General features: G+C 44.4%; 1 protein-coding gene across 1 annotated transcript in view; it reads left to right on the top strand.

Moving 5' to 3' along the window:
• ctnnbl1 (catenin, beta like 1) overlaps window positions 1-18,229 on the top strand; it is a 248,412-nt gene that overhangs the window by 50,113 nt on the left and 180,070 nt on the right. Inside the window, exons 4-5 of the mRNA XM_070894879.1 lie at window positions 2,293-2,432; window positions 3,302-3,399. Of these exons, the coding sequence (XP_070750980.1) occupies window positions 2,293-2,432; window positions 3,302-3,399 (238 nt within the window). The remainder of the gene's footprint in view (window positions 1-2,292; window positions 2,433-3,301; window positions 3,400-18,229) is intronic.

The raw sequence follows: 18,229 nt of genomic DNA, 5'->3' as shown, positions 1-18,229 counted from the left end.
CCCCCCCGCCCTCACTCCTCTTCCCCCCCCCCCCTCCCCTCCTCTCCCCCGCCCTCTCTCTCTTCCCCCCCCGCCCTCTCTCTCTTCCCCCCGCCCTCTCTCTCTTCCCCCCCGCCCTCTCTCTCTCTCCCCCCGCCCTCTCTCTCTCCCCCCGCCCTCTCTCTCTTCCCCCCCGCCCTCTCTCTCTTCCCCCGCCCTCTCTCTCTCTCCCCCCCGCCCTCTCTCTCTTCCCCCCCGCCCTCTCTCTCTTCCCCCGCCCTCTCTCTCTTCCCCCCCGCCCTCTCTCTCTCCCCCCGCCCTCTCTCTCTTCCCCCCGCCCTCTCTCTCTTCCCCCCCTCCCTCTCTCTCTTCCCCCCCGCCCTCTCTCTTCCCCCCGCCCTCTCTCTCTTCCCCCCCGCCCTCTCTCTCTTCCCCCCCGCCCTCTCTCTCTTCCCCCCGCCCTCTCTCTCTTCCCCCCCGCCCTCTCTCTCTTCCCCCCCGCCTCTCTCTCTTCCCCCCCCCCTCTCTCTCTTCCCCCCGCCCTCTCTCTCTTCCCCCCGCCCTCTCTCTCTTCCCCCCCGCCCTCTCTCTTCCCCCCCGCCCTCTCTCTCTTCCCCCCCGCCCTCTCTCTCTTCCCCCCGCCTCTCTCTCTCTCTCCCCCGCCCTCTCTCTCTTCCCCCCCGCCCTCTCTCTCTTCCCCCCCCCCGCCCTCTCTCTCTCTCCTCCCCCCCCCGCCCCCCCTCTCTTCACCCCCCCGCCCCCTCTCTCTCACCCCCCCGCCCCCTCTCTCTTCACCCCCCCCGCCCTCTTCTTCACCCCCCCGCCCTCTTCTCTCTTCCCCCCCCCGCCCTCTCTCTTCCCCCCCCCCCCTCTCTCTCTTTTCCCCCCCCCCCCGCCCTCTCTCTCTTCCCCCCCCCCCCGCCCTCTCTCTCTTCCCCCCCCCCCCGCCCTCTCTCTCCTTCCCCCCCCGCCCCGCCTTCTCTCCTCTCTTTCCCCCCGCCCCGCCTTCTCTCTCTCTTTCCCCCCCGCCCTCTCTCTCTCTTCCCCCCCCGCCCCGCCCTCTCTCTCTTCCCCCCCGCCCCGCCCTCTCTCTCTTCCCCCCCCGCCCTCTCTCTCTTCCCCCCCCGCCCTCTCTCTCTTCCCCCCCCGCCCTCTCTCTCTTCCCCCCCCCCCCCGCCCCCTCTCTCTTCACCCCCCCGCCCCCTCTCTCTTCACCCCCCGCCCCCTCTCTTTTCCCCCCCCCCGCCCCCTCTCTCTTCACCCCCCGCCCCCTCTCTCTTCACCCCCCGCCCCTCTCTCTTCACCCCCCGCCCCTCTCTCTTCCCCCCGGCCCTCTCTCTCTTCCCCCCCCGCCCTCTCTCTCTTCCCCCCCCCGCCCTCTCTCTCTTCCCCCCCCCCGCCCTCTCTCTCTTCCCCCCCCGCCCTCTCTCTCTTTCCCCCCGCCCCGCCTTCTCTCTCTCTTTCCCCCCCCGCCCTCTCTCTCTCTTCCCCCCCCGCCCCTCTCTCTCTCTCTCTCTCTCTCTCTCCGCTCCCGCCCTCTCTCTCTCTCTCTCTCTCTCTCTCTCTCTCTCTCTCTCTCTCTCTCTCTCTCTCTCGCTCCCCGCCTCTCTCTCTCTCTCTCTCTCTCTCGCCCCCCGCCCTCTCTCTCTCTCTCTCTCTCTCTCTCTCTCTCTCTCTCTCTCTCGCGCCCCCCGCCCTCCCTCCCTTCTCACCCCCCACCCCCCGTCCTCCTCATTGCCCCTCCCCGTTCTCCTCTCTCCTACCCCGTCCCCCGTTCTCCTCTCTCTCACCCCCCACCCCCACCCCTGTTCCCCTCTTCTCCCCCCCCCCCCCCCCACACCCCTGTCTTCTTCTCTCTTCTCCTCCACCCGCCCTCCTGTGGAAACTTGGGGCCCATTGTGTTCATTTTTATTAAAATGGATATCAACATTTTGTGTCTCTGCCTCTGCAGTACATATAGAGAAATTAAAATTGCTAAGTTTGCTGTATAATGAACTGCATGTTTAAAATGTGATTAAAATTGAGCAATTTATACAGATCATCTGAACCTTGAGAATTTTTCTGCCTTTAGTTCCTTGCTAGCTGTGTACGTTTTTGTAATTTGCTTTGTGCACATATTTGTCAAAAAACAGATCTCATGTAGCCTGTGTCCATATCTATCTTCACCCTTGAATTTTATGATGGAAATATATGGCACATGAATGTAGTTTTGTTGTAAAATTACATGTTCATCAGAAAAACAAAGTTCAGCCAGTTATTCATTCCTTAATGTTACTCAAACATTTCAGTTGTCCTGTTCTGCTTGACTTGCAGGTTCATGGAATCAGAGTTGGATTTAAACGATATTATACAGGAGATGCATGTGATTGCCACCATGCCAGATCTGTATCACTTGCTTGTGGAACTCAACGCTGTACAGTCGCTGATTGGCCTTCTCGGCCATGAAAATACTGATATCCTTTATTTATTGGCAAGATGTTAAATGAAATCTCTTGAGAGCCTTATGGTATGCATCTATCATCCAAAAGTTTTATACAGAATATCTCTTCGCATAGTGATGACTTAATTGAGTTAGTTCATAACATCATAGCATTCAGGGCATCAGTTGCACCTTTAGCTATCAGCTGCACATAGCTGAGCATCAGTATACTGTGTGTCCTGTAATGGACTATTTTCAAGGTAAGGAAGGTGTGCTACAAACAATGATATGGGCAAGTTTTGTGGTCTGTTTACAAATAGAAAACCAATTGTGTTCTTTGTCGGTCTAAATTATAGTGACCTGCCTCATGAGTTTTTTTTGTCCTACATCAGTAATTTAGCTCAAACTCCTAAGATAATTATGTTTTTATGATGAGACTAATGAGGGCTATAGATCATTTTCTTCTATACTTAAGCAGTTTGCAAGTTATTTAACAGTAGTGTATTATGCATTAAAGGGACTAGTGTGTGTAAACTGCTGCCTATTTTTAAATGAAACTTCCAGAAGCAAATATTATGGAAAACAGCGAGATAATTCTGTCTTGCTTTTTAAATGATAGTTCAGTCTTCAGTGTTAAATGAGGATCTGAGAATTGAACTGTCATGATTGTAACCTTTCGCACCATAGAAATTTTACGATACGGAAACAAGCCATATTCACATGTCTGTGCATGATGGAGTAATCCAAAGCTAAACCCATGTTCTGCTTTCTCCCCATACCCCTGTATCTTCCTCTGCTTCAGCTCGGGCTGTTCAATAATAAAACAAATGTTATCTCCATTTAATAGCATTGTTTAAGTACAGATTTTTAATATGCCTGGAATGGTCTTTAACAAGCTGCTACATGTATCCATTGCGGTGGTGGACCTGCTGCAGGAGCTGACGGACATAGACACCCTGCACGAGAGTGAAGAAGGAGCAGAGGTGCTCATCGATGCTTTAGTGAGTGCAGTGCTTTCTGTTGCCTTATGGATGACTTGACTGCAGTTTATTGATTGCTCAAGAATTTGGCTGCTGTTGTGGTTTTTTTTCTTTTCTTACTAAGTATTTTAACTTGTTGGAGCTCTGTTATCCATTTTACATTTAGTCACTTCTGTATTCAATAGCTTTCTTTACCAAAATGACGAGATTTTGTGACTTTTCCATAGTTCCTCGATGGTATTGCGGTATCCAATACCGTTAAAATGACATCCGAGTCTCTTGTGAACTACAGGACGATTTGAGAGAATTCGTTTTTGCCTATCCTTGCAAAGCTCACATCAGAATTTTTGGCTTTAACATGAAATAGTAGGGAGCGTAGCTTTCAAGGTAGACACATGCAGGAAAGAACAGACACTATTTGTACATGATCACGGAGGCGAAGCCATCCATTTAGTTTGGATCAGGATGTGCTGAATTAAATGTGATTTCCCAGGGTTTACATTTATGCTTGTTCTAAATTTACTTCCTGCCCTGGATAATATTGAATTGTCAGCCACACATACACAGTACGAATTTTCTGCAGAAAAGGAGTGTAAGGTGCTTTTATACTTGTTTAATGCCCTGATTTATAACTGGATGCAATTCCAATATCAAGGTGAAATTCACAATAAGGACACATTTATAGTTGATTCCCACAATGTAAAGCTGGGCTGGAGTGCACAGTTACATTTTCTAGCCCATTACATTAAAGATTCTGAACATGTCCTTCTGACGTCCAAAGTGTTACATTGTGTTACATTGACGTTTATCAGTTACTTAAATGCAGTGTCAAGTCCTGAAGTGAGTATATATGTTTTTTAAAAATTCATGGCGTTTTCTGAAGTTACAGGCTATATAGGAATTCTGAATAGCAATTGTTGCATTACGTGTAACAATAGTTTAGGTGCAGGAGGAGATCTGGACTCCTATGTGCACTCCAAGCTGGGCCTTAGTTTTTAGAGCTACAGGCTTTGTTTTCTGTTACCAGTAAACCAGGTGGTAATTGAGGAAAAGTTGAGAACCTAAGCAACAAAGAATAATCGAGAAAGTTGGGAAGAGGTTTAAAAATGAAACTGTATTATACTTTTATTTTTATTATTTGATCACTTTTCATTTCTCCTTCAACAATAAATCAGGAACCATCAAACAACCTTTCAGATGAGCTATCTTCACTCCAAGTTTTATTAAGAAACTGCAACAACGCAGCTCTTATCTCCAAAGTCAGCAGAAACAATAATACCCACACTGACTTAATACTGTACCAGTGCAAACATATTTATAGATAGATAAACAATTATTTGAATTATTCATATAAGCATATCATGATAGATAAATTTAACGAATTTTACTAACTTTTAGAACTAATTTGTATGCTGTCCAATACCAGCCTGATCATATTCCAAAATTGTTGAGAGCTAATTTTTTTTATTTAGCCAAAAGATGAAAATGAAGAACTTAGGATTTAGTGAAGAAAATCTATTCTTTAATTTAAGATGTGTTATAGTCAAAGGTTACTTTATAACCAAAGCTGATGCATTTCCATGAGCCAGTATATTGGAAAGGGAAAATCTGACTTCAACAAGGAATGTGTGAAGACTAACGTTTAATTCATTATTAACAGCAGGAGCACACTTTAAACATTCTGCTTGTTACCAGAAATTCATCTGAGTATCTTCAAATCATCCGGCAATGTTGGAATAAGTTATTTTTACCTTGTAGTGTTGCATGCATCTCAGCTATAGGTTGGTCATTGAAGAGTTTTAGTTGGTGCAATTGCTGGCATGTCTCTGCACTGATCATGACGGTAAAGCTTCCTCGTGTCCTTGGCATGTAGTTTCCCAGCTTTCCGAGTAGAAGTCCAGAAAGTGAGCTGTTTTCTGTCTGATCCTCTGAATCTGATTTCTTTATTCATTTAGCAGTTGCGCAGGTGAGTTTACACAAGGATGGATTTTCAGAATCTAGATTACTTGCATGTGAAATCAGGAATTGCACTAATATTTGAAGGGGCAAAATATTCATTTTTATAGTTTCTAGCAGATCTCTTAGTGTTCACTATTATGGGTGAGGTTGGGAGGGGGGAGAGAGAGGAAGTGTGGGGTTAGTAATAAAAGGTGAAGCAGTCTCTGGTATATTTCACTAATGGAGGTGTGCCCCTTCGTGACTATGCTGCTGAGCTGCACAGTGGAGGGGTGCCGTAGTGTGTGTCTGTGTTCTGTTTATTTTTGGTGATCTTTCTTCAATGTTGGTGAGAACACCTGGAGAACTTCTTGTTGTCCTTCGAATAGTGTCATGCGCTCTTCAACATAGATGGGATATCTGTATACTTTCTCTTTATGAAGGACAGCAGAACTTGAATGGAAGGAATGTGAGAATTGGGAGAGTCTGTGTGTCATCGATCCTGCATTGTAAGCTTTCTGATTTGAAGATTGCTGCTATGAAGCCTGGATTTCTTCAAAATGGAACACACATGTTAGTCAGTAAATTACCTGCCAAATATTACTTACCGGGTGAACGCTGAAATAGGACTTTGGACAAGGTAATATTTGGTGGGTTCACAAGTAAAATCAGCAGGACCAACTTGAAGAAGAGACAAAAGTTCCAGATGGGGAGTGCAGCGGTCCAACATTGAATGAACTGTTTGTGTATCAGGCTGTGCTCCCAGCAGCAGTTTAACTTATCCCACCTCTGCTGTATCTTGCTCTATCCAAAGCTTGAGTATTAATGTTGTGAACTTTAAATAATGTGAGCATCCACCAGTAAGAGTTAGAAATCCCCATAGGAGGGGGCACTGAAGCCAAAGAAGGACATATTAGGAGTCATGACCAAATGCTTGGTCAAAGAGATGGGTTTTAAGGAGGGTCTTGAGAAAGAGAAGGAGATGAAGAGGTGAATAAATTTAAGGAGGGAACTTGGGGCTGGACAGCTCAAGCCACGAATGCCCAGAGTCTCAAAGAATATTGGGATCCAAAGCCTGTACAAGGGTCCAAGCACTAGACATGGCGCAGAAGGTAATGAGGAATGGGAGATTTTTTTTTGAGTGTGTTAGTTGGTTTAAATCTCACATTCGCTTAAAAGCAGTTGCCAATGCTATGTGACACAGGGTGCATCTAATGTCCTGCAGACATACACGAAACAGAAAACTTTCAATTAGATAGGTGTTTATTATATTATAGTGCAGTATTATATTTATCTTTAACTTTTCTCCAAGTATAAAATCTCAAACTTCATATTTTAAATTGTTAAAATATTGCATTTTATATCATTTGCTTCAAGTGTTACTTTTTCAATCACTAAAATTGCTTTGCTAATACTGATATTTAAATTTGCTTCTTGCATGGTTTTGGTTGAGTTTTGGAACTCTGCAGCTTACTCAGGAGCTGAGTGGAGCAGGTCTTGAACTTATGGCCATCCCCACTTCGTGTTATAGATCATTAATGTGCTAGCCCTTGAGGCCTTCACACTGCTCACTACAAAGTTAGTTCTTGCATAAAATACACCACCTTGCATATTGCACATATGTGTATTTGGTTTTAAGTGTGTCGGCTGCAGTTTCCAAAAGATAAATGTGGAATATTGAATGAGATACTACTTCCAGTTTGATTTGGACAGCAGTAATTCCATTGACTAGAGCTGATTGTATGATGTCATGGGAGCCTGATGATGTCTTAGAAAACCTGATATAGGAATGTGATGTAAACATTACGGCCCGGATTTTGTGCTGGTGATGATGGCGAAACTGTCAGAGTTCACCGTCATTCCTTCTCTGAAAGTGACAGCAGCTCCTGGAGTCAGCACATGCGCAGATAAATACGGAAATCCAGAAGTTGCTTTCACTCATTCCCTGCTCCTCCACAGGTTGCACTGTGGAACTTCCCAGAGCTGGCTATAAATTCAAAGCGCAGTTCCCGATGAAAACTTCCCCTATTACATTGGAATATCACTATTCAACACCACGCTCCCCTTCCCAAAAAAGTTAAGCCTTCTTGAAAGAGGTAACATAATGTTTTTAACTGCGTATTGACTGCTGAATAACCGTTCTGGTCCTGAAAAGCTAATTTTAGATTTGTGGAATGCAAAATTGTTCCATTAATATGAAGAATTATATGGTTTTTATACTTTTTAAAATTTACTTTATATTTCAACTTTTACCTCAATCCTATGTGTTTGTCCCAATCTTTATTTCGCTCTCTGTAAAATGTATTAAAAGTAAATTATAATTTGTGCATTTTACCTCCTGGTTTGCTGTCTGAGAATTCTTCAATGTGATTAGCTGCTTAGCCTGCTTGATGGCATCACTGTTGCTGGAAGCTGGAGATTTCCTTGATTTGGTGCCAGATTGAAACTTAACGTCGGGAAAGCTGAAATTCACGCCATAGTATTCACTGGATCTTTGTGGGTAGCATTCTTCAAGGTCAGTGGCGAGTGCCATAGTTTCGCCGCTGACGGCAAATTCCGGGCCTTTGAGTTATGTGAGACAGGATTTCATTGGTATAACGGTATTTGTGAGATGTTTGCGAACAGATCTTCAGAAAAAAAAAAAGTCTTAATTTAGGTAATAAACTATTGATTTGATAATTTTAATATTCTACACTGATATATTTAGATTTTTTTTAAACCCACTACTATAATTTGTTCTACTGGATCAAGTATAAAGTTAATGTAGTATGTTGTAAATAGCAAATTGAATGTGATTCATGCATGCTGCTGGAGAAGTACAAAATCAGAATAAACTCTGTTATCGATGTGTGAAGTAACAGAAAAAGACCATTATGGGAATCAGATAATGTCTTTGTTCTAAGCTGTTTTCTTGGTCTGTCAGCAGATTCTGGGCAGTATAATCACACGTTGGTTAAGTGTATCAGCACAGAGCCTGAATTGTTTATTAAGGCAAACTGAAATTCACAGATGGGTGACCATTTATTATTTAGATTTATTGAGAAGGGGAGGAGTAAAATGAAGAATGAATCATGCATTTAAATACTGACCCAGATAAGTTATCTGAATAGAGAAAAATGGATAAACTTATTAAAGCAGTGATTCTCATAACAGTGATAAAATTGCTGATAAAGTTAAGCGCAAAAATACTTAACTAGAGGAGGGCTAACTTCAATGAGTTACAAAGGATCTGGCTCAGGTGCATTTTAATCAAAAATTGGTAGGTAAAACAGTAATTAAACAATGAGAGGCGTCAAAGAGATTGTTCGGGTACAAAGCAGAGGCATTCCCATGAGGGGGAAAGGAAGGGTATCCAAAGCAAGAGCTCCCTGGATGACTAAAGATAGTTGAAATAAGACAGACAAAGGAGGCTTATGACAATTGTAAGATTCACAATACAGTAAAGAACCAAGCTGAATATAGAAAGTACAGAGGGGATCTAAAAAAAAAGAAGGAATAATAGGGTCAAAGAGGTCAATTTTGGCCAGGAGTTGCTCCGTTTTTTTTTTGAGCAACTTGATTTTTCTGGAGCATCTTTAAAAATCCCCATTTTGCACATTCAGTTTGCGCCAGTGTAAATGAGTTAGTTAGGATTTTTAAAAGTTTTTTTTTTCTCAAAAGGGGGCGTTACCAGCCACCTACGTCCGTTTTGGCCGTTTAGGCCACTTTGGCCAGCTAATAGTTATTCCACATCTACTTAGGCCAGCATATGTGGCCACTTCAGAAAACCCTTGCAGAGAGTTAAGTAGGTACATTGGAAGCCAGCAGAACTTAATGACTTGAGTAAAGAATGTGGATAGGATCAAACAGCTATACATGACATATGACAAATTTCGCAAAGTTAATTTACTACACAACAAGCATTCATGGAAGCTTAAACTACAAAAATAAAAAGTAAAAGGTAGTTGAATTAAATTGCCCTAAGCTCACAACTAATTTAAACAACTATTTGTTTGCAATGATTATACTGGGCCAAAATTGAGCCCATATTATCTAAATAAAGTCTATTTCAATAAATAAACTATTCTTTCAGTGTTCCTCCGTCACTTATGTTCTTCTTTCACAATAGCATCAGGTGAATTGGCTTGACAAATGGTCACCACCATTCACAAGATATTTATTTACATATTTACATAATTTTTTCAAAATATCCAGAAGTCCAGGAAAATAATAAGCCATTAAGAAAGTTCAAAAATAGCTACAGTGCATAAAATTTCAAACCTGAGGCCGATCGAACTGGGAGGTCACTCGGCCAGGGATAGAGACACTGGGGGCGAGGAGCTACTGCACATGCGCAGACACTCCACTGCGCATGTGCAGACATCCCGGCACTGTGTTCAGCGCAGGACGCTGGCGCTGCCCCCGACCCGACTGGCCACGCTGCACAACGACTGAGGAAAGGCCGGACAGCGGCCAAAGTGGGGAGCGATTTTTTTCGGTGCACTTATCAACGGAGAAAAGTGGCGCATCTCCGGTAAGTGCGCCGAAAAAAGGGTGAGCCAAATTTGAGCCCAAAGAAAGTATGAGAATAGATTAGTGGATAATATAAAAGGGAACCTAAAAGTCTTTTAGAAACACACAAATAGTAAAAGGGTAGTCAAGGAAGGATGGAGCTGATTAGAGACCAAAAAGAATGTCTTGTGGAGGCAGAGGGCATGGCTGAGGTACTAAGTAAGTACTTTACATCTGTTTTCACTAGGGAAGAGGACACCGCCAGTTTAACAGTTAAGGAAAAGGCAGTAGTGATATTGAATAGGATAAAAATAGATGGAGAGGTATTTAAAGGTTTGCAGTCCTCAAAGTAGATCCTGTATGATGTCACAACTGTTAGCACTGGTGGGGTGAAGAGCGGTGGATGCACAAGAGACCAGAGTCATAGGAACAGAGAGTTCTTTGAAAGTTGCCAGGCTGGAAGAGGTTACAAGGAAAGAGGTGCGGCCTCATAGGGATATAAACACAAGAATGCAAATTTTAAATTGGAGGCACTGGGGGACTGAGCCAATGTAAGTCAGCAAGCACCAGAGAATTTTGAAGAATGCAAAATGATAACAGTAATATAGATGCATGGAATTAATCATTTTTGTTGAATTCGATGTTGAAATTAGAAATGCATGGCTCGTTTAAGAAAAGGAAACCGTACAATATTACCCAACAACTGGGCAATCAGGACAATCTCGGAGGTCTGTACAGAAGGCAGAACCAATCCCAGAGGGAGCCTAAAGAGTCATAGAAATTGGTGTTCTTACAGAGCTGTTGCAAACACACCAATTAAAAATTCATCAATGTGCCTGAGGGTATCAGCAACCCAAGCAATTGAAGCCTGCTTTCAGGAGATTGTGGGAAACTTGATGGAGATGCAGTTTGACGATTGCTTCAAGATAAAATTTACTCATAGAACCCCCCCCCCTAGTCAATTTATAACTTTAAAGGCCCCAACTCAGTTCTTTATTCCTGGTGCTCCTTGATTTGGAAGAAATAAGTAATGTTTCACAATGTAAGATTTCTAAATCTCTGGCATTAAATTGACAGCAAGACTGATTCTTTTAAAACAATTTGGAACAGTTTATTAAACACACACACATGCACATCTATTAGCGATCGACTTAGTTACAACAGATACAATGCTACAATAATGATTTATGAAAAAGTATACGTCACTTTCCTCTGGCTGGCTGAGCACGCGGCCTGCTGTTTTGGCTGGTCTTGAGTGGATGGTTTGCCGAGTGCTCAGGAGAGAAGGAGAGAAAGAGCAGTCTTTGCTTGGGTTTTTCTATCCCTTAAGTCCATTGTTCCTCAAAAAGCCCCAGGATTGGGTCTTGGTTCCAGGGCAGTTCCTTATTGGCTCTCCTCACATGTGTCTGTCTGGAGGACCCGGTGCCATACCTTGATTAGGTTAATGGTTTTCCAATTAACATCTTTTCTAGTTTGGCGAGTTTGAAAGCCATGAGGAAAGTATCCATTTTGTCTCTTCAAACTGCAGCCTTTCCATATAATCTATACTTTCAACATTTATACATACACAGAATCAATTTTTGTCATTATCAAACACTTTTATTCTTACAAACTCCTCACCTTGAGGGGGAAATATCCTTATTGACTCTTCATATGGTTTATCTCCTCGGGGCTCACATAAACATTGAGGGTTCTGATAGCTCTGCTGTTTATGTTTCTGTGAGGGGGATGACCGCTGTATAATGGGTTTTAAACTTGGAGCGAGAGAGAGAAAAGTGGATGGCCTGACTTGGTCCCCACCTCGTAAGGTGTATGCCACATGTAGGGGATTTACTATAGTACAACAAAATCTCCAGCGGAGACTCTCCCTTTCCCATATCTTCAGTGCACTGTCACTTCTCAAAGCACATTGATGATTGATGATCGTGAGTCATGCTGCAGCTCCCGCTTCTCCATCTTCCCTCGGCTTCGGTCTTGGCCAGTGTCATCCTGACAATCGTGAGGATCCATATCATGGTCTGTGAGAAACAAGATCAGTGCAGTATTTACTCTTTGGCAGTTTTTAATTGATTAATGTGAAACCACTTATTGTACTTAAAGCCCTTTTTCCCTGGTAACTGAATCAGATAAACCGCGGGGTTCAATCGGTCTATAATCTTACGCGGTCCCCACCACCTGGGTTCAAATGCAGCTTCTTTTTCCCATAATTTGGAATCATTACTGAGTCTCCCACCTTGAATTCAAAGAGACGTATTTTTTTGTCAAGGTACCTTTTAATTTGTCTTTTTGACTTCCCCAATTTGGTGGCCACAGATCAATTGATCTGATCGGTGTGATCTACCACTTGTTCCAGCCACTTGGAACTACATGTTTTCATTGTCAGGGGACTCATCCTTGTTCGTGTTAGCTGGCCTGGTGTTCTCATGAGCCTCCCCATCATGACCTGATATGGGGAGACCCCTTTTGTTCTATAAGGGATGGACCTCATTGCCATTAAGCACATTGGCAGCATGTTAGTCCATTGAGTGGGGTGGTCTACGCACAATTCTTTTAACATTAACTTGAAGGTCCTGTTCCTCCTTTCGACCCCTCCGGACGACTGGGGGTGATGAGCAATATGTAATTTGTCTTATCCCCAACATTTCCTGCAGGTGGGTAAAAATTTTACCGGTAAAGTGTGAACCTTGATCGCTGTCCACTTGTACTGGTACCCCCCACCTACAAAACACATGATTCAATAGTGTTTTGGCTGCTGTGATTGCGGTGTTGGAGCGGCAGGGGAATGCTTCGATACATTTAGTGAATTGATCCACCACCACTAGGGCATGCTGAAAATTGCCTTGCGCCTGTGGAAGTGGCCCAATGAAGTCTATCTGGAGGTGAGTCCATGGCCCTTGAGGTGGGGCTGCGCTTTGAAGCAAGGCTCGGTTAGTGCATGCGGGAGTATTGTGTTGCAGGCACGGTAGGCATTATACCACGTATTGGTTGATTGTTTCCCTCATGGAAGGCCACCAAGCTGTGGATGGTACCTTATAGAAGGTTACTAAGGCTGAATAATGCCCTGGGAGTGGGAGTGAAAGAGGGAGAGCAGTTCCTGACTCATCTCTGGTGGAACACACACCACCGGGCAGGCGTTTGGCTTTCTTTTGAACATCAGCAACTGCTCATCTGAGTCAGGGGCAGTGGCTAGTATGGTATTGGGAGCCCAGGCTGTTGGTTGAGGAAGGGATCTGCTTTCTTCGTGCCGGGCCCTTACAACAGCATATGACCAGTATTGCTGCAGCAGGGATTTTAAATCTAGGTGATCTGTTGGGGAAGGCTTGCTAACATCATTGCAGGGCTCAACAACTATATCCTCTATCTCCCCATCAATCTCAGCATCCTTGGCTGATCTGGAATTTCCCTCACTATGTGGATTCCCTTTTTTATTGGCTGCTACCTCTCCTATGAAGCAGAGCTGGGATCGCTGTTTAAGGTATGACCAGAGCAGGCGTAACCAGGGCCCATGGACCAGGGCCTTACCGTCTATTGTACAATAGTCATTTTTGTGGTATAGGGGCAAAGAGAGCATGGTATTTATAGCATAGGCACTATCGGAGCAAATATTCATCGGTCTATCTGAGGTTTCCTTCACAGCAGTTAGAAGTGCGGCAATTTCTGCATATTGTGAAGACTGTCCGTTGCATCTTCGCTGGATGGTTCTTTCTGGCAATACCATAGCGTACCCGGTGTGAGGGGATCCTTCAATGTGATATGAGGATCCATCGATATAGACATCTGGGGCACCCTGTATGGGCTCTTTCTGTACAGGATGGGTCTCAAAGTTAATCAGGGGTAACGGACATTCATGCGGGTCCCCCTCATAGATCAGAAATTGTGGCAGCAATGCGGTGGGTTTGGAAATGGTATCAATGTCTCTTTCCATAAATTCCAATGTCCATTTGCTGAGGCGCTGCGAGGAAACTAGCGAATCTCCAGGTTTCATCAGTAGTTTCAGAGGTGTGTGTCCACTGCAGGATTGTAGCCTGTAACCCAGTAATAAAAGTAAAATGATGTACTGACCGGAAAACGGCCAGTCGGTAGCGTTTGCATGCGGTATATGTCTTTTCTGCCCCCTGCAGGATTTGAGATGCAAATGCAATGGGCTGTAATCGATCAGCTCGCATTTGGCACAGTACTGCAGTGAGGCTTTCCTCTGTGACCCCGACCTCCAAATGGAAGGGCTGTATAGGATCGGGAGGGATCAGACATGCGGCCTGTATCATTGCAGCTTTTAATTTATCCACGGACTGGGTGTGAGCATCAGTCCATGTTGGGTGTATGTCATCACCCTGTAGTTTTATTAAATCATACAGGGGCTTTGCACACTCTGCAAAGCCTGGGATAAAGTTCCTTTGATACACCACCAAACTCAAGAATGATCGTTGGGCTGTTTTGGAAGTGGGTAATGGCAGTCGATGTATTATCTTCACCTTGTGAGAGTTGGAGGATGATCCCTCTGGGCACTCCTAGAAAGATGACCCGTTCTTTTACTAATTGAGCCTTACGGGGATTCACCTTTACTCCCGCCTGAGCCAACAATGTCAAAAGTTCGTGCAAAGGGGACAGATGCTCCTCCATGCTTTTGGTTGCCAGCAGTAGGTCGTACTGCAGTAGGCAGATAGGGCGGGAAAGTCTTTTAAAATTGCAGCCATTCTTTTGTGAAATATCATGGGGGCATTATGGAACCCCTGAGGCAGGCATGTCCAAGTGTAGCTCTGGTCCTCAAATGTGAACGCAAATTTGTACTGGTCTTCCCTCTTAACAGGGATACTCCAGAATCCATTAGCGATGTCGAGAGTCGAGAAGTACTTGGAACCAGCAGGAATTTGAGCTAATATGGTGGGAGTTTCTCATACTACCAGTGAGCAGGCTGATGTTACAGAATTTAACTTTCTGTAATCAATAGTTAGTCACCAGCTGCTATAAGGCTTTTTAACCGGCCATGTGGGTGAATTGGTTGTGAAAGTGCCTATCCTAAAAACACCCTGCCCGACTAGGGATTTTATGGTGTCTCGGATGTAAGGGTGACTCTCCCTTGGGATGGGGTACTGTTTAGTAAATATGTGGGAGGGGTCCCTCAATAGATTCTTCGCCTGCCATTTTTCCACAATCATGTTGTGGTAAACACCGCTAGGTGTTCCTGAATTAGTTTTGCCACAGCTTCATTTTCGTTCCCCGGAGGGTCATACTCAGATGGCTTTTTAATAGCAAAAACCGTGTGAGCATCTGAAATTTCTATCACAGCTGCCTTATCTCTCAATCCCATCCAAACACAGTCCTGATTATAATCTATCACCACGCCATACTGATCCAACACATCAGTCCCTACAATTCCCCTTACGTCGGGGTTGGTCATCAGCATCGGCGCTGGGACCTTACAGGTGAGACCTCCCAACTGAAGTTCAGTGGCCTTCCCTGTATACGCGGTGGTTTTATCACCGTTAAACCCTTTAAGGGTTATACAACCCATGCCTGCTGCTGCATGGCATTCAGGGTATGGGGTTCAGGGGATGATGGTAACGGTGGTGCCTGCCCCCTTTTAAGACGACAAGGACGACTGGTTTCCCGCTACCATCACGTTGGAATCCCACTTCTGACCAATCTTTGGGGGCCGAACCCTGTCATAGGATCGATCCTTGAATGGGTGTCTCTCATGAGTGTGCATCAGCAATTGTGTGCACCGGTAAATGATTTTGCATCCTCCCGTGGCAATTTGGGTTTGTATGAGGGTTAGCAACTGGTCCAATTGTTGCTCTGTCCCAGAGGGCTTGGATTCGTCCTTCTTTAGAAGAGTTACTAACTGAGCCAATTGTTGTTCTATTCCAGAGGATTTGGGTTCGTCCCTCAGGAGGTATCTATGCATTGCATCATGGTTCGGTGCTGGTCTGGGTCTGCTGCAATCTTTTGCTAGGTGGCCTACCTTCTTACAATTAAAGCACTGTCCCTTAAAGGGGTAGTTTCGAGATCCCTCCATCATTGACACTGGTTTATTTGCAGTGGGTAGTGACGTCACTGTTAACTGGTCTTTTACCATCTCCCAGGCTATTTGAGCGCTGGTCTCTATATCTGTCCACTGATTGGTGGGCCTCATGGCTATGCTCAGGCTAGTTTTAACTAAAGAGTGGAGTTGGATCAGTAACATCGATTTAAATTGTTCCTGATTCTTTCCTACTGTAGCATTTGCGAATGTCTAGTTCTGGGTACGTTGATAGATATCGTACAGGCGATTACTGAAGGCTCTACGGGTCTCTTCTGGGCGCTGCTTGGTCTGATTAAACAGAGCCACTAAGTTCAAGTTTTGGATCCCTAAACAGACGAAGGCAGGAAAAAGAGTGGGAGAGCTATAGTGGTAGGGGATTCTATTGTAAGGGGAATAGATAGGCGTTTCTGCGGCCGCAATCGAGACTCCAGGATGGTATGTTGCCTCCCTGGTGCAAGGGTCAAGGATGTCTCGGAGCGGTTGCAGGGCATTCTGGAGGGGGAGGGCGAACAGCCAGTTGTCGCGGTGCATATAGTTACCAACGATATAGGTAAAAAATGGGATGAGGTCCTACAAGCTGAATTTAGGGAACTAGGCGTTAAATTAAAAAGTAGAACCTCAAAGGTAATAATCTCAGGATTGCTACCAGTGCCACGTGCTGTCAGAATAGAAATAGCAGGATAGTTAAGATGAATACGTGGCTTGAGGAATGGTGCAAGAGGGAGGGATTCAAATTCCTGGGACATTAGAACCGGTTCTGGGGGAGGTGGGACCAGTATAAACCAGACGGTCTGCACCTGGGCAGGACTGGAACCAATGACCTAGGGGGAGTGTTTGCTAGTGCTGTTGGGGAGGGTTTAAACTAATATGGAGGATGGGAATCTATGCAGGGAAACAGAGGGAAGTAAAATGGTGGCAGAAGCAAAAGGTAGAAAGATAAGGAAAGGTGGAGGGCAGAGAAATCAAAGGCAAAAATCAAAAAGGGCCACATTACAACATAATTCTAAAAGGACAAAGAGTGTTAAAACAACAAGCCTGAAGCTCTATGTCTCAATGCGAGGAGCATTCATAATAAGGTGGATGACTTAACTGCGCAGATAGCTGTTAACAGATATGATGTAATTGGGATTACGGAGACATGGCTCCAGGGTGACCAAAGCTGGGAACTCAACATCCAGGGGTATTCAATATTCAGGAAGAATAGACAGAAAGGAAAAGGAAGTCTGGTAGCGTTGCTGGTTAAAGAGGAGATTAATGCATTAGTAAGGAAGGACATTAGCTTGGATGATGTGGAATCTGTATGGATAGAGCTGAACACCAAAGGACAGAAAACGCTAGTGGGAGTTGTGTACAAACCACCAAACAGTAGTAGTGAGGTTGGGGATGGCATCAAACAGGAAATTAGGGATGCGTGCAATAAAGGTACAGCAGTTATCATGGGTGACTTTAATTTACATACAGATTGGGCTAACCAATGGTTTTCTAGACCAATATGTCGAGGAAGCAACTCGAGAGCTGGCCATCCTCGACTAGGTGTTGTGTAACGAGAGAGGATTAATTAGCAATCTTGTTGTGCGAGGCCCTTGGGGAAAAGTGACCATAATATGGTAGAATTCTTCATTAAACTAGAGAATGACGCACTTAATTCAGAGACACGGGTCCTGAACTTAAGAAAGGTAAGTTCGATGGTATGAGACGTGAATTGGCTAGGATAGACTGGCGCATGATACTTAAAGGATTGACGGTGGATAGGCAATGGCAGACATTTAAAGATCACATGGATGATCTACAACAATTGTACATCCCTGTTTGGTGTAAAAATAAAACTGGGAACCGTGACTAACAAGAGAAATTGGGGATAGTGTTAAATCCAAGGAAGAGGCATATAAATTGGCCAGAAAAAGCAGCAAACCTGAGGACTGGGAGAAATTTAGAATTCAGTAGAGGAGGACAAAGGGTTTAATTAGGAGGAGGAACATAGAGTATGAGAGTAAGCTTGCAGGGAACATAAAAACTGATTGCAAAAACTTCTATAGATATGTGAAGAGAAAAAGATTAGTGAAGACAAACGTAGGTCCCTTGCAGTCAGAATCAGGTGAATTTATAATGGGGAACAAAGAAATGGCAGACCAATTGAATAAATACTTTGGTTCTGTCTTCACTAAGGAAGACACAAATAACCACCTGGAAATACTAGGGGACCGAGGGTCTAGCGAGAAGGAGGAACTGAAGGAAATCCTTATTAGTATGGAAATTGTGTTAGGTAAATTGATGGGATTGAAGGCCAATAAATCCCCAGGGCCTGATGATAGTCTGCATCCCAGAGTACTTAAGGAAGTGGCCCTAGAAATAGTGGATGCATTGGTGGTTATTTTTCAACATTCTATAGACTCTGGATTAGTT

The sequence above is a fragment of the Pristiophorus japonicus genome, chromosome 12 (assembly GCF_044704955.1).
Source record: "Pristiophorus japonicus isolate sPriJap1 chromosome 12, sPriJap1.hap1, whole genome shotgun sequence".
In the NCBI taxonomy this organism is placed as follows: Eukaryota; Metazoa; Chordata; class Chondrichthyes; family Pristiophoridae; genus Pristiophorus; species Pristiophorus japonicus.
The sequence above is the reverse complement of the archived record's forward strand: the minus strand, read 5'-3'. Positions and strand labels throughout refer to the sequence as shown.